Source organism: Carassius auratus, chromosome 8 (assembly GCF_003368295.1).
Source record: "Carassius auratus strain Wakin chromosome 8, ASM336829v1, whole genome shotgun sequence".
NCBI lineage: Eukaryota > Metazoa > Chordata > Actinopteri > Cypriniformes > Cyprinidae > Carassius > Carassius auratus.
Window position 1 is genome coordinate 27387890 of NC_039250.1, and position 16087 is coordinate 27403976.

The following is a 16087-nucleotide window of genomic DNA, read 5'->3' on the forward strand; positions in this document are numbered from 1 at the left end:
CCGATGACAACCATTACGTAATTAACGAATGTATTTATTTATTTAACAGGTTTACTGTTAACAATTAAACACAAATGAAATTTTATGTGATATTCCTTACAAAAATAGTTGTTAATATTGTTATTTAATATTATTATTATTACTTCTTGGAGAAGTATGTTCAGCTGTACAATAGTAATATTTTTGTGTCACAATTTCTCAAGTTCTGCTGAACTTTTATTTTGACAGGTTGCCGTGAAGACCTTTGAGTTTCTGTGTGTATGTGATATGACACACATTTCATCAAACAAAATGCTGAAAATGCTATAATAATCTCAAACACAATTCCATATCATTATTTGATTAACAGAAGAGCCCTACTGCTGATTTATTCATCCAAAATTATCTAAATTCTGTGACATCACATGTTATGCTGTGAATTTTATGACTTATTCCACTACTCCATCTGTGTTTTCCACATCATGATAATCACAGGAACCAATATACATCACAAATGTGACATATTTCATCTAGAAACATGCTTTGTCCATCAGGAAACACACAAACACACATCTTGATTTGATAAGCGTATCTGAGTGAGACTCGCTCTCTAATAGCGTCTGTCAGTCTGGAGATGGCTGTTGTTCTGTCTCACCTCACTGGCAGCACAGACTGCTCTGTTCACTTTGATGCTAGCTTCGCCAGTGGTGTGTGTGGCGCGTGTCTGGGCTGGAGGCAGCTTGAAAGAGTTAGGAGGTGTGTGTGTGTCTGTGTGAGTGTGTGTGTGTGTGACGTGGAGTAATGACTTCTGGCACTGTAATGAAGGCAGCAGGATATCCTGTGTCAGGGTTGCAGGTTAGCCCTGGCTAGATAAGGTATAATGAATGGACATGAGTGTGTGTATATGTGTCTGTCTGTCTGGACGAGGGCTGGAGGGGCCACCATAATCTCAAGAAACTGCCATATGTATAAATATAACCCACTGCCCTCTGAAATGGCAGAAAAGTGCAAATTATCTAGCCTCAGGCAGAACTTTAAAGACAAAATATGTGTTTTTACACATGCACCTGGTCTTATTGCTCATGGTTAATCAGGGATTGTGTTAAATATAGAAAACATACACTTTTGTATACTATTGATATTATAATTTTATAATTATTTATTATAAAATACAGTTTGTGTACTAATATATATATATATATATATATATATATATATATATATATATATATATATATATATATATATACTAAATATAAAACAAAAATATAATTAAAGCTATATCAAAATATAAAAAGATAAAAACTGAAAATTTTAAAAAGTTACAATTCAAAATAATAGTAAATAATGCTAAAACAGTTCTGTAACTGGTCAGATTACATTTAAATTAAATACAAGCCAACTTTATTTATATAGCAATATAATACAGATTGTTTCAAAACAGCTGTAAAGTTATAAATGGGGAGGAAGAGGATTTAAAGATGGATCAGAATTGCTATTTGCATCGCATTACATCAGTTAAAATGTTCGATAAATAGATAGATAGATAGATAGATAGATAGATAGATAGATAGATAGATAGATAGATAGATAGATAGATAGATAGATAGATAGATAGATAGATAGATAGATAGATAGATAGATAGATAGATCTATGTGATTATGAATGCATCACTATGTGATAGAATGTGATTATGGGAAACTGATCCAGGATGGGACTGTAATGAACTCTAGGCAGAGCAGTTAATTACAGCGAGGAGACTCTTGTGTGTGAGAGGAGCACTGCCCTCTAGCTGCAGACACTCAAACATCAGATCACACAACAGCATAGCGCTCAGCATTCTGGGAAACACATACTGCACAACCATACTGTTTTTGTTGTATTTCATATTTGAAACATCAGGATTTTATCCTTCATTTAGTATTATGGGAGAATATGGAGCTAATGCAAATTTATTCAGAAGCCCAAACTGAGCAAAATAAATGTGAAATTCGTTGCAGTTGCTAATATGTATACGGCTAAAAAGTATGATATTATATTATCTTACAATGTAATTGAGAGCCTTATAACAGTATATTGGACAATTTACATACTAATAATATATTACATACAATTATTTACATACTGCATAAAATATTATACAATTATATTGGATACTGGACACAATAACTCCTAGAATATGTCTTAGTTAGATTAATTTTGAATATTTAGTTTTATGATCAAAGCTCTTTATATTTTATTGTAGGGGCAAAATATTCAGTATAATACAATATAATAATACATGATGAACAAATTTCTCCCATTTTAACTAGATTTTTCTTAAAGGAAATATAAATAAATATATACATACTGATAATCAAATAAACCTAAATTGCTAATCAAATATGAAACAGTAGGTTTATTAACGTTAAAAAAGTCTTATGTTCACCAAGGCTGATCAGATATTTGATCAGAAATACAGTAAAAACAGTAGTATTTTAAAATATTATCACAATACAATATAACAGCTTTATATATATATATATATATATATATATATATATATATATTATTTATATATATATATATATATATATATATATATATATATATATATATATATATATATATATATATATATATATATATATATATATATCTCAGATTGCAAAGCTGTATTTTCAGCATCATTACTCCAGTCTTCAGTGTCACATGATCTTCAGAAATCACTCTAATAAGCAAATTTTGACGTAACAAAATATGATTTTGAATCACCAATGTAGAAGAATATACTTTCTGAATACTTTCTAAAACACTAAAACATCCTTTTTTTTTTTTTTTTTTTTTTTTTTTTTTTTGACTGAATAGAAAATTAAAGAGAACATTTATTTGAAATATAATAATATATAATAATAAATATGTTTTTACTGTCGGAAGGTTTTATCACACATGGCACACAACCCCCAAAAATACCAGTAGTATTTTTAATAACGGAGACGTTTTCCCTGCCCCTCTTCGAACTTCAGAGATACACACACTCTCTCACACACACACACACACTTCCCCAGGATATGAGCAGGAGAGTGTGTGTGTGTGTGTGTGTGTGTCGGGCCGCTCTCTGCAGAGGTGTCAGCTAAGTCTTCCTGTTTTACACAATGAGGCGTCCTCTGTTTCTGCTCGAGCGCTCCCGTCTGAATCAGGACAGCACCGCCTGAGACGCCTCACACACAAGGCCTGATATCAGCTCAGAGTTGAGTAGAAGAGAACAGGAGAGCAGGTTAAAAATGCAACAACATGTGTACAATATCATCTACAGTTAGGATGATTAATTATTAGATATAATAATATATCTACTATTAGAATAATATGCCATGGTTCATTACTATTCCTGATTGGAAAAAGTCTTACAGTGAAAAACAAAATAATATAATATAAGAAGAAGCAAAGTAGCATTTTTTTATTATTATTATGGAAATATGTCTTAGTTTATTTGAGTAAATGTTGTATAGAGTATTTAAACTTATTTATTATTGTTGAACTGTTCATTATGCATGTAGGTATACATACATTTTGGGCTCAATAAGACTTTATGAGAAGTCATTTATGCATGTACTTGATCAAAAATGCAGGAAAAAACAGTGATATTTAAAATATTATTACCATTGAAAATAAATGTTTTCTGTTTGAATATAATGATTATTATCAATGTTGAAAACAGTAGTGTTTTTGAGGAAACCATATTTTGTAACATTATATATATATATATATATATATATATATATATATATATATATATATATATATATATATATATATATATATATATATATATATATATATATAATGCATCTTTGCTGAATAAAAGCATATATTTCTTTCAACAAATAAACATTCTGACCCTCTAGGCCAAAAAAATTACTTTTATAAAATGGTGAAAAAATAAATAAATAAATAAATAAATTATATATATATATATATATATATATATATATATATATATATATATATATATATATATATATATATATATATCAGTGTTTTATATGTAATTTTTATTGAAAATGTTTTTGTTTATTTGTTTTGTATAATAATTTATTTTTTAAGATGTTAGAAAAGTAATGTTTACAGTGATTTTCCCATGGTTTGGTTGGTTTGCCAAACAACACTCATTTTACACACACACACACACAAATAACAGGTCAGTTGTTACAGTTATAATAGTCTAATGTCGTCCTTCCATATCAATCTTGTATCTGAAAATAGTAATCCTTCAGCTCAGGGTAAAGCAGGGCAGTTCATCCACACACACACACACACACACACACACACACACACACACACACACACACCCTGCTTCACATAAATACACTCACAGGTGAGAGATAAGCACAATCTGTTTTTCATTCTCTCCAGAGCACACAACACCCAATCAATGAAACACAAACCCTGCGAACACTCACACCCAAATCTTTTTTGACCCGCTTTGACAGTTTTTCAACTTTCCTTTAGCACCACGACGTGTTTCCAGGCCTTTGTCACCATGAATAATGTGTGAATGAATACTTAGCATCTCAGCCTCTTGCAGGCCCCAGTTATATATGACTGCAGAAATAGCGTTTGCTGGCGTTGTAAAATATTGACATGTTACAGGTACATGTAGGCCTGACTGCAGGTGACGTTTTATGAGATGTTCACTTTGCGCACTACATCAGTCATGCAGCTTGAGGAGCTGATCGCTGGAAAGGTGGAGCGCATGTGTGTGTGTGTGTGTGTGTGTGTGTGTGCAGCTGCCGCTTTAAAAGAGTTTGCAGGGGAATTTCCCTCTTTTTCCTTTGTGAGAAACAAAAGTGGTCAGTTCAGGGTCCGTCTTATCATATATCCTGCCGGGCTTCTGTTCGAAGGGAGGAAATCACAGTAAAACAGGGAAGAATCAATTCAGCCACTGATCGCATTGTGTTCCCCTTGATTTACTAAATGAATTATGCAAATCAGGTGACACAACAAACACACAAAAATACCTGCTGAACACACAATTCCTCATGAATTATTGCAATATGTGGTGCTTCGCAGGGATAGCACAGCATCTCTTCACCAGTCCAGTACAGATACATGAATCTGAACTTTAGAAAGACAAAATGTGTTGAACTACATCTCACATCTGCATCATCAGTGGTAATAACAATCTTCCCCATCATGTGATGAATAGCTGCCAGTGTGATCAATACACATTTATTTTTCTAATTAATTACAGGGAAACAGTGCTGAATATAGACACAATATTCAATAGGCCCCATCTGCAAAGAAAGAAGCCATATTTGCACACAACATGACTTAATGGAAATAAACAACAAAGTGATATTTTAGTAAATTTAGCACCTAGTTAAGATGGATAGAAGAAAGAAGAATGCTATAGAAGAAAGGCTGGGCTTTACATTAAAAATTATAATATATATATATATATATATATATATATATATATATATATATATGTGTGTGTGTGTGTGTGTGTGTGTGTGTGTGTGTGTGTGTGTGTGTGTGTGTGTGTGTCTGTGTGTGTGTAATCCTCTTACTCACCCACATGCATGGGTGTATGACTTTCATTCTTCTGTGACACATTTAAAAATAAATTAAATTAAAAAAATGTCATGAAAAAAAAGTTAAGTTAAAAAATTATTTTAAATTTTTTAAAGTTTCAAGATGTTTTTATAGTTCATTATTATGATTATGATTATTATTAAGATGATGATTATTATTATTCCCAACGTTCTTCAAAATATATTCTATTGTGAGGAGAGAATTAAATGATTACAGAATTTTCATTTTTTGGGTGGAGCATTCCAACTTCTATCGCTTTTTATTTTATTTTATTGTATTTTTTTTTTACTTGATGGACACAAGCTGAAATGTAACCGATGAATGAAGCAGTGCAGCTTTACAATATGCCATTTTTGTCATGTTTATTCATTCCAAATATGTTCGGATGAGCAACATTCTAACCCCTATAAAACATACGCCCATCTTTGACCACACAACTGTTTTTTTTTTTTTTTTATAATAATGCGGCTAGTTGAAACGTTGCTTGGCAGCCATAAACAACTATAAAGAATGACATCAAAACGAAATCACTCCCATTATAATCAACAGAACTGTATGTGTATTCTGGGTGTGTATGTGTGTCTGAAACCAGCTTAGTTAAGTTTCTTTGTCCTGGCCTCCTCCTTTCAGTCTCTGATTAGCTCCATATAGAGGTCAGAGGTCACCTCACTCTCCCAACCTTACCTCGCTTTCCCTCTTTCTGTTCTTCTTCTTCAGCTACAAGACTGATATCACGTTATAGTGCTCATTTACGCCCATGGAGGAGTCGACAATTTAGAAATACGGCTCGGCTCAAGCTGTTTAGCACACTTCTTCTTCACCTTGTGACACAAACACTCCCGGGGCACAGGTGTGTGTGTGTGTGTTTGTATCAGCCCCTCTGCGAAGGCAGTTCCTCACACCTGATGGGAGTAATTGGGCTCTTAAAGCGGCACTGAGGGGCTCCTTAACCCCAAAGCAGACTCCAGAGCCGTCCCCCTGGTATTTGACCCTTCAAACTTTTGGGAGAGCGGAGAAAGAGAGAGAAAATGGGCCTGAAACTTAGAAGGGAGCGCGAGATAAGAGGGAAAACCTTAAGCGTATCTTGGCTAATCTGCATGCTCGTGTTGATCTGAATGGGAGAAATCTAGTTTGGTTGCATTGCATTAATGCTTGATCGAGCAACACGCCAAAGCTGAATACTTAGGGTTAATAGTTTGTTCAAATCCCATAATAAGTGTAGCGCTGTTATTAATAATAAATAAATAGGTCGTGTTTCTACTGCTTTTCATTGTCCGACAGCTGCACTCCTCTTCAGAGTAATCTGTTTCTGGTCGTTTCTCAAGCTCGAGTGATACCTTTAGTCAGTCTGTTTAGACAGAGGAGCGCGCTTGCACTTGTGTGTATTTGTGAATGAATGAGCTTGTGTTCAGTGCACTGCATTGTTCCCTGCAACGTTTCATTAGATTTCAATGAGAGCCGGATATTTGCATCACATCATCAGGAGCGTCCGCAGGTCGTCGGTGTTTCTGAGTGTGACGTTAAAACATGATGTCAGCGCTGCACAACAACATACAGAAACACACACATAGATTTTGCATATATATATATATATAGAGTGCAATGCAAAGAAATGGGGAAAATATTGAATAAAATGAGGGGGAAAATTACTTTAAAACCATTGCATTTTTTGCCTTATTTTTATATATTATATATATAATTCATTTATATATATGAAAATGCAAATTTTTGGGGGGAACATTTTTTTGCAACTCATTTATCTTGATTGACATCCTCACACATTTTCACTTGTGGTCCTTGAAATATGTAGATGGGTGAATTATTCTTAAAGTGTTGTTCAGTTTTCTGTGTTCGAGCCGGGAGGTCGCAGTAGATGTGAACGTGTCGTAATAATCTTCACACGTGTGTGTTGTGCCCTCACAGCCAACGCCGCTTCTGAAATAGCTGAAAGAAAGTCACTTCACAAGAGCTGTTTTTACACTGCTATTGTTATTTCTCGGCATATGCTTCATAGTGGTTTCTCACTACGTTACAAGAAATCGAAATGATAATGTAACCGAAGCCTACTTATGTAATGCATTACAAATCAGCATCATTAGTAGGAGTATAATGCATAATCTCATAATACATCTTATTATAAGATATTACAGTACTTCCCCATGATAGCTATGTAAAGATTGCATTGTTTTAACAAATAAGTTTCATCCGTTTGAATAGATCAAGGTTTTGTAAATTTTTACAATTTCAGTTAATATAATTATGCGTACAGCTTTCATAATTTATTTGAAATTAGAATCATATTTCACAATATTGCTGTTTTTACTGTATTTAAAACAAATAAATGCAGCAGTTGTGCATTATTTCATGCAACATTTTTGACAAATAAATAAAAGTTTTTATTACTCATTTTCAGACACAATCAAAGTTTAAAGAAGCATTCCTAACTGGAAAGTTTGCATAAACTTCTTGTAAACACATTCTACCGTAACAATGCAATTTTATAATAATGACCACAAAAATAATTGACAAAACATGATTTGAAATTACTATGAAATAATCAACTTTTTCAATCCACTCTTTTTTTTGGGGGGATGATGTGATATTTTGCGACTCAGTTGATTTATATCTTTATATGTGTTTAAACTTTGACTGTTAATGTGCTGGAATATAATCAGTCTGGAGTTCAGGTCTAACATGAGCCCACAGACAGATTTATTAGCATGAATTCACGCTACTTGTGTGGAGATTTCATTTCTGTCTTAATCGCTCACAGCACACTTGATATTGGGTTTCAACATTTCAAACATTTACACAGAGTTTCTGTTTTCAAAGCGAGACTCCACAGTTTTCAGTGGCATTTCTCACTTCTGCTGGGTAATAGATCAAGAAAAGAGCGTCGTAAATCTCACGAGAGAGCAGCGTCCACTCTCTGCTTCCGGTCATTTCCTGACATCCTGTCTCACTTTGCCTCTCTCAGTCCCTCCATCTCTCTCTCTCTCCGTTTCCCTTGACAAGTAACCAGACACTTCGCTAGCAGTGTCAGGTTGACCAAAGTTAATCAACGAGAGTCTCTGAGACTTCACACAGCACTCAAGACGTCTTCAATCTTTAAATCCCCTCTTTCAGTATATAACAATGTTGATCGGTTTGATACAGCTCCTCTGCCCCCCACTCTATTAACTTTTTCTTTTTCGTTTCATATCTCGTGACATTAAGTGCCTACCAGTCAAAGATTTTGAATTATTCATTTTATTTTATAATGTTTTTGAAAGAAGTCTCTTATGCTCACTAAGGCTGCATTTGAAAAATACAGTCATATTGTGAAATATGTTATAGTTATATATATATATATATATATATATATATATATATATATATATATATATATATATATATATATTATTATTATTATTTATTTATTTATTTATTTATTTATTGCTGTGATCAAAGCTGCATTTTTAGCATCAGTACTCCAATCTTCAGTGTCACATGATCCTTCAGAAATCATAAATGGTGCTTTTATTCATCAAAAAATCTGAAATGTGCACTAAAAATAATGGATAATTGCTCAGCAAATCATATTAGAATGATTTCTGAAGGATCATGTGACACTAAGGACTGGAGTAATGCTGAAAAACTAAATAAAAGTAATTTAAATAATAATAAATAAAAAAATCTTAATGATTTCTTTACTTTTGATCAGTTGTGCATGTATCTTAAATCTCTGATCTCTATCATCAAAGTTCAGCGTCACTGTCTGTGGATATGTTTTATAATAGCATCCTATATTGTGCTTCTCTGTCTCCAGGTTATGGACAACATGGGTAACGTGAAGTTTTGTCTGGACGGGGCTCTGGAGGCCAGCGGGAGCTGGCTCAAATACGTGCGCACTGCCCCGTCCCATGAAGAGCACAACCTGGCCATATGCCACATCAGCGAAGATCAGGTGAGCTCCGTTGTTCTGTCACTTCCCTTTCCTGTGCTTCTCGCTCTCTGATTGGTCGCCTGCGCCCTCGATCTGTTGTTCTGACTGTCCCTGCTGAGATTCTAGTGTGTCTGGCATATCTGGGGTCACAATAGATTTAAAATGCTTTTTATTGACCACATGCCGGAACAGTTCATGATGTAAACGACTACAGTGCTCCTACACTGAAAGCATCAGTTCTACACTTGCATCAGAGTGTTTACTGCAGTCACAAAATGTACACAGGTTGTTCATTTGTATTGCGAGAGCAAAGTTTATCATACTTATTTTGCTAGTTGTTATTGAAGCGCAGTATAATAGGATGTCAGCGCTTCAGTATAGTATCAGCTGGAGCTGGTTTGAAAAGTACTATGAGAAGGTCAGCGGACAAACTGTGAGAAACTTGAAGAGACAGTGAGCACATGTTACAGTCAGGAAGATGTCAAGATGTCACCGCTTACACAATAGATAAAAACAGCCCATTGTTTGATGAAGGCTGCTCCCTGCCTTTGTCAGTGGAAGTGACTCAGAAGTCATTTACAAGAGTCACGTATACAAAGCCAGTTCGGACACTCCTGAATCTTGTAATCCGCTGTCTTCAATGAGTTGCTTCCTTTGAAAGGACGAGCAGTTGTGTCTTTAAGATAAGATATCTGATCTCTCATAAAGCTGGGGATCTCATAACAGGATGAACTGTTTGTTGAGGAATTGTGTTGATGGCGGTCTAGATCTGATTCATGAACTCGTGAAGCTCTCGTGTAGTAATTTTTTGCTTATATGATATATAACTGATTGAGGGGTCCTTGGTGGTTGACTTATCTAGCTTCTGCTCACTTTCTTATTTAAAGGGACAGTTCACCCCAAAATTCTGTCAGTTAAATTCCAAATAGTTGCTTTCCTCATGATGCCATAGAATAACATTTGTGGTCAAGCATTTAGTCAATGGTTTTTCGAAGTGAAAAGGAAATTTAATAATAAAAAAAAAAAAGTGCCATCAAAATGTTCCTTGGATGTTAAAGGTTCTTCATTGATGCCAACAAAGAACCTTTATTTTTGGGAGTGTATTGTCATTAGAAACTTTCCATACAAAATAAAAGAGACTGCAAAGCTTCAGAAATGACCAAAAAAGTGAATAAATGTTGTCTAAAGCAGTTGTGCGCTATACTTCAGATTTTCTAAAGTCATGTGTTAGCTTCATGTGAGAACGAGGTCTACTTTAACGTTCCTTTAGAAATGTTAATAGAATGTTTGTTCAAAATGTTCTGAGATTCTCTCGATTTATTTACACATTGTTCTTGGAGAGTTTCTTTTCTGAAATGTTTTAGTTGCAGACAATCCAAAATAAAGGTTCACGTTATTTTTCCTCAAACATTTGCCTAACTAAGACTAATGTCTGCCATAACTTCCTTTAGTTAACTACATCAGTTAACATGAAACAAGAATGATAAATTCTTAGTAAGCATTTATTTATCTCAGTTCCCCTTAACCTTTACTACATTATTAAATAAAATATTATTAGTATTTTTTTTTAAACTAGCCTTGTAGTTTAAGTTAAATAATCAATTAAAATTGATTTTAAGGTGTCCTTGTAAAAGTCTAATTATACATTTATGTATGGAGTAATATTAATTAACTACATGTCCTTTATGGTTAGGGTTAGGATTTGTGTTAGGCTTAGGGTTCATTGCACGTAATTATGTATAATTTATTGTTATAAATAGTAAGTACATGTAAGATGTGTAACAAAGACATCTTAAAAAAAAAAAAATGTTACCAAATAATGTTAATCCATGAAATACTGTTAACTAATGGGACCTTATCGTAACGTGTTACCAATTTGTAATACACAAAACACACCATATATTTGAATAAGAACACGAGATTTCAAAGTCAGGACATTCTGCTGCAATTTTTTTTGGGTTTCACTGAAGAAAGTCAGTCTTAAGGGTCGGAGCACCATGAGGGTGAGTAAATAATGACAGAATTGTAATTTTTGGGTGAATTGCTTCTATAAGTGTGCCATTTCGGGGGGTTAGATTATATGCATAAGTGGATCCCTTTCCTTGTTATTATTGTGCCACATTTAAGCTGTTTGTCTCACTTAAAAACAAGCTGATTGACTCGTGGAACAAGCCAAAGTCTTAGCTTTTGTCTCGAGGCTAACGGGGGCAACTAGTGTGGCCACCGCAGTTTTAGAGGCTGACACATAAAACACAAGCCTAACAAACAGAGGAGGACAGGAGGAGAGGAGGGACAACCTCGCAGACTGACAACCACCAATTGACTTCAACTACACAACCCAATCATTAAAGTCGTTTCAGTTCAATGAGCGGCCACCGCTGGGGCCACAGGAGAATAATATCTCCTGCTAAATCCCCCCCCCCCCCAACTAAATACATTTCTATTTACTTTCACCCTTCTTCTACCGTTTTTTTTTTCTTTCACTCCTTTCTTACCCTTTTCTTATCTTCTGTACGCGTTTTAGCCGGTCTTACGGACAACAGCCTATTATTTATTCAGAACGGCGGCACAATGCAAAAATGCATAATTCATTGTACTTTGTACTTTGTTCTGTTTGCGCATGCACAATGCATGAGCCGTATGGAAATATGCACACGCCCAGCAAATTCTGATGTGCCTGTAACCTTTTAAAATCAACCGGGATCATTTATTTACTTGTTTGCGCATTCATCGTTGGCATTCGGGCCCCTGAAAACACGACTCAAGTGTGTAGTGCTGCGTTTCACTGTTTCTGGCCTTATGTTTTAATGTGTGTTTTATGTTACGGCTGTCGTTCGAGGTGTGAATGCTTCTAAATAGCAGTTAGCAGGGCGAGGGTGTTTGTTACCACGCTTTGCATTAACAAAAGATTATTTTGTTGTGTTATTGCAGTGGGTGCAAAATTAACTTACAAACGGTTTGGGCTTATGTGCGCTTGTGTAAAAGTATATTTTTGAAATGCCGCGGAGCACGTAATTCGCTGATCTGATGTTATCTGCTTGCGCTGAGAAAGCGTAATCCGGTTTTTGGGCCAAACTAAGAGCAGGCTATGCGCTCTGAGACAATAGGCATAGAGCTGGTGGACGTATTCTGGCTCTCGCACAATGGCACGGCCCATTCAGCAAGACTGTTGACCTCTGACCTCCCTCCCTCATCTCTCAAGATGCACTTTAACTGTTTGTCAGAGCAACTGAAGTGCACAGCCAGATCTGCCATGCCACAGCCGTCTGTTTCTGAAGGGCTGAGGACATGCACACACACATTTTGTATACTTTATTTAATTCTACATTACAGGTCAAATTTCATTAGGAATCACATTTTTTGAATGATCCAAATCTACACACACACACACACACACACACACACTGTTGGATTATTTTGATTAGGTAGACAAAGAACTAAAAATACAATAAAACTCAATTAAAACATGATAACATAATAAAAACATTATGAACATAAAAAAGAGTGTGAATCTGTTTTTGCAAATACATTTCATTATACGTATACATATATTTGCCCATGATTATGAAGTAATTTCTTTCAGTCAGAATTCAAATTGTTATCAATTATGAGATTGTTATCAATAATTATGATGGTAACTCATTTTATATTTAAAAAGAAACCCCTGCAATGTACTGTATGTTACACTTTCATAACAAACAAACTGAAACTCATGCATTCAATTACTTATTAGCCACTGACTGATAAAACACTATTTAAGGTATATGCATGTTTGCTAGAGAGGAACTTGTAAAAAATCCCTGACGTCTACTCGTGAAGTTGAGTTTTTATATGGTTTTGGCATTTGATCAAAGAGTTGTTCTTATTGACTTTGTCCTGATCTTGTCTTAGATGTGCATTTTGAATGTCAGACAAACAGGCGCACCCAAATAAAAGCATTTTCTGGGATATTCCCATCAGTCTCTGTGTCTGCTCGCACTTCTATGGATGCGTGCGTGTGTGTGACAGACAGGGGATAATTGTCACCTAAGTGATGGATGATGCATCGCCCCCCAGCACTTGAAAGCATTGTGAGGGGGTCAAGATGGCCCTCTCAGTGCTGTCAGATCCTGAAAAGATTTACTGTAGAGACAGCTCAGCCCCATCATAATAGATTGCTTCAGGGGTGAAAGGAAGGCATTTCCACGCACCCAGAGCAAACGAGAACTAGCCAAAGACCACAGCACAATCTGACATCCAAATCAGAAATAGATCATGTAAGTTATTGATTCCTTAGTGATTAAAGATGAAGAGTTTGGCACCTGCATTGTATTTACTTATTTATTTAAAAATTAATGTGCTGTAAATACGTTTTAATATGCAATTCCAGCGATTGAAAGGATTTGTACTTATATGCTTATTTGCTGATTCTGTTCTGTAATGATTATTTTACAGTATAATATTTGAGTTGACCTAAAAACAACTGTCAATAACAAACCTTGAAACATTACACTTAGATCATGATCTCCGTTGCACAAATCATAATTTTCAGATGAAATGTAATCACTCGTTCAATTTCCTCAATGTATAATTAGCAAACTCTCGATTCAAACTTTACATTTTGTTAGTATTTTTAAAACGGGAAGCAACTAGATCTTAATAAAACAAATAATAATTCGATTATAAATAATAGTAGCCTATATTAATTGTAATTATGCCTATGAAAATATTATAATAGCCTATATGATGTAATATACAATGTTTGCTGTTGACATATGTAGAACATTGATATTACTATAAAATAATAATTGGATAATTTCAATATCCTTTTTAATAGACGTAACATAAATTTCCCACAATCTAGGTTTTAATAAACTCTCATTTATGAATCTGAATATGACAGATAGGTGTCTCGGACAGCGTCAGATATCGACTTTAGTCCCTCGAAGCGCAAACACAATTCGTTTAAACATGTGCTCCATGAAAAAGACAGCGAGTAAAAACAGGTGTCTGTGTTTAAAGCCCCGTGGAAAACTGCGTGGCTCGCGTTCAGTGAATTTTTGTAGATTTTCATAAGCTGGCAAAGATACATTTTCCATCAATAATAGATTCACGCGGTGGTCAGAGGAGGAGAGGACATGGGGAGGGGTTCAGTCCTTTTGGTTGGAGATAAGAGAGGAGGAGTGGCCGACAGAGAGAATCACTAATGAGCGCGACTCACCTCATCAAAGACGCGCGTGCTCCTCTGTCTCGCGCTGCTGTGGCGCAGTGTCATGATACTATGGGTTGCGTGCTGAACTCTACGGGACCAGAGCTGCTATTACAACTGGAGGCTTTGAGATCCACCGCTCAGCAACTAGCCCAACTTTATCAACTCTCGGAAAAGAAAAAGGTCAGAAACGCTCTTGCCTTCGTTTAACTGCAAATGCAATTGTTAATGTTAAGAATAATGATAGCTGTGTTACTCTTGATGCCTTGGCCTACTTTTGTAACACACATCGGAGCTGTCACAACATTAGAGCTCTGAGATGAAGTTTGTGCAGCTTTTTAGCTGTGTGTCTTGATTTCGGAGAGCGGCCCAGACCTGCTGCTGTCTCCTAGCGCTGAGCGCCCTCATGAGGGAGCGCGCGGTACTGCGCGTGCAGCGCGCGGCTTTACTCGCGAGAGCTTTTCAAGCCGACTGTTCCGTTTTGTTTTATTATGATTATTGTTTAAGTCGATTTCGTTAGCTTAAAGTATATATATATATATATATTCATTTTCAAAACAAATGCAGGCTTTTTGGATTGTATTTGGGCTATGTAAGAACATAACATATGCGGTTTGCCATCACAATGCGTTCTGGAAGGATTTTAATTGTGTTTTAATTGAGGAAACTTTGCAGCAAATCATCAGGCTTTAAAATAAACGACAAAAACCTATCTACACCGCGAGAATAATATAAACAAACGGTATTTAGAATGCGCGTGAAACGGATAAAATGATAATAAAATGATAATCGCTTGCATTGGTCAAATAATTTAAAATACACCGAATTGTAAAAATGTCGCATGTCTCAGTAACACAGTACTAATTAGTAGTTGTTATTTTGTATTTTAAAAACAACCAGCACTTTGTTTGCGTGCGTGTGTTAGACAATATTTGATGTATTAAATTTAAAAACAAAAAACACATCAAGACATATCAAACACATCGGATTACGATTAGCCTATATTGTGTTTAATATATCTAACAAAAAAATACACATTCTATTTATATTACTTTATTATTGTTGTCTTTAATTTGACGTGTTTTTATTGCACGTGATGCGCTCGTTTATTTTGTTTGTTTGTGTGTTTTCATGTATTTCTTGCTGGCCTTCGGTAAGCAAATGATCGAATGAAACAGGCGCTTTGGGATTAATAATTATTGCATTTTCTGTTTAATTGTGATTTGTTTGCTGTGTGTCTGTGTGTGTGTTTTTTATAATTTTTTTTAATCCGTATTACAACAAAAATAAGAATAATATTTTTGCTTTTACATTTTCTATGTTCAAAATAAAGCTTCACGTCTCTGAAAACCACGGATGATGATAACAACAACAACAACAACAACAATAATAATAATAAATAATAATGTAAGGCCATTTC

At 34.9% G+C, this 16087-nt stretch overlaps 1 protein-coding gene across 8 annotated transcripts in view; it reads left to right on the forward strand.

The window, feature by feature from the left end:
• Nucleotides 1–16087, forward strand: part of LOC113107828 (PR domain zinc finger protein 16-like) — a 209406-nt gene that overhangs the window by 169234 nt on the left and 24085 nt on the right. For 7 of the 8 annotated variants that reach the window (XM_026270582.1, XM_026270589.1, XM_026270583.1 and 4 more), the window contains exon 4: nucleotides 9363–9500. In XM_026270582.1, the coding sequence (XP_026126367.1) occupies nucleotides 9363–9500 (138 nt within the window). Of the gene's footprint in view, nucleotides 1–9362; nucleotides 9501–14505; nucleotides 14851–16087 lie in introns of those variants that run through there. The other variant, XM_026270590.1, reaches the window with a different exon arrangement.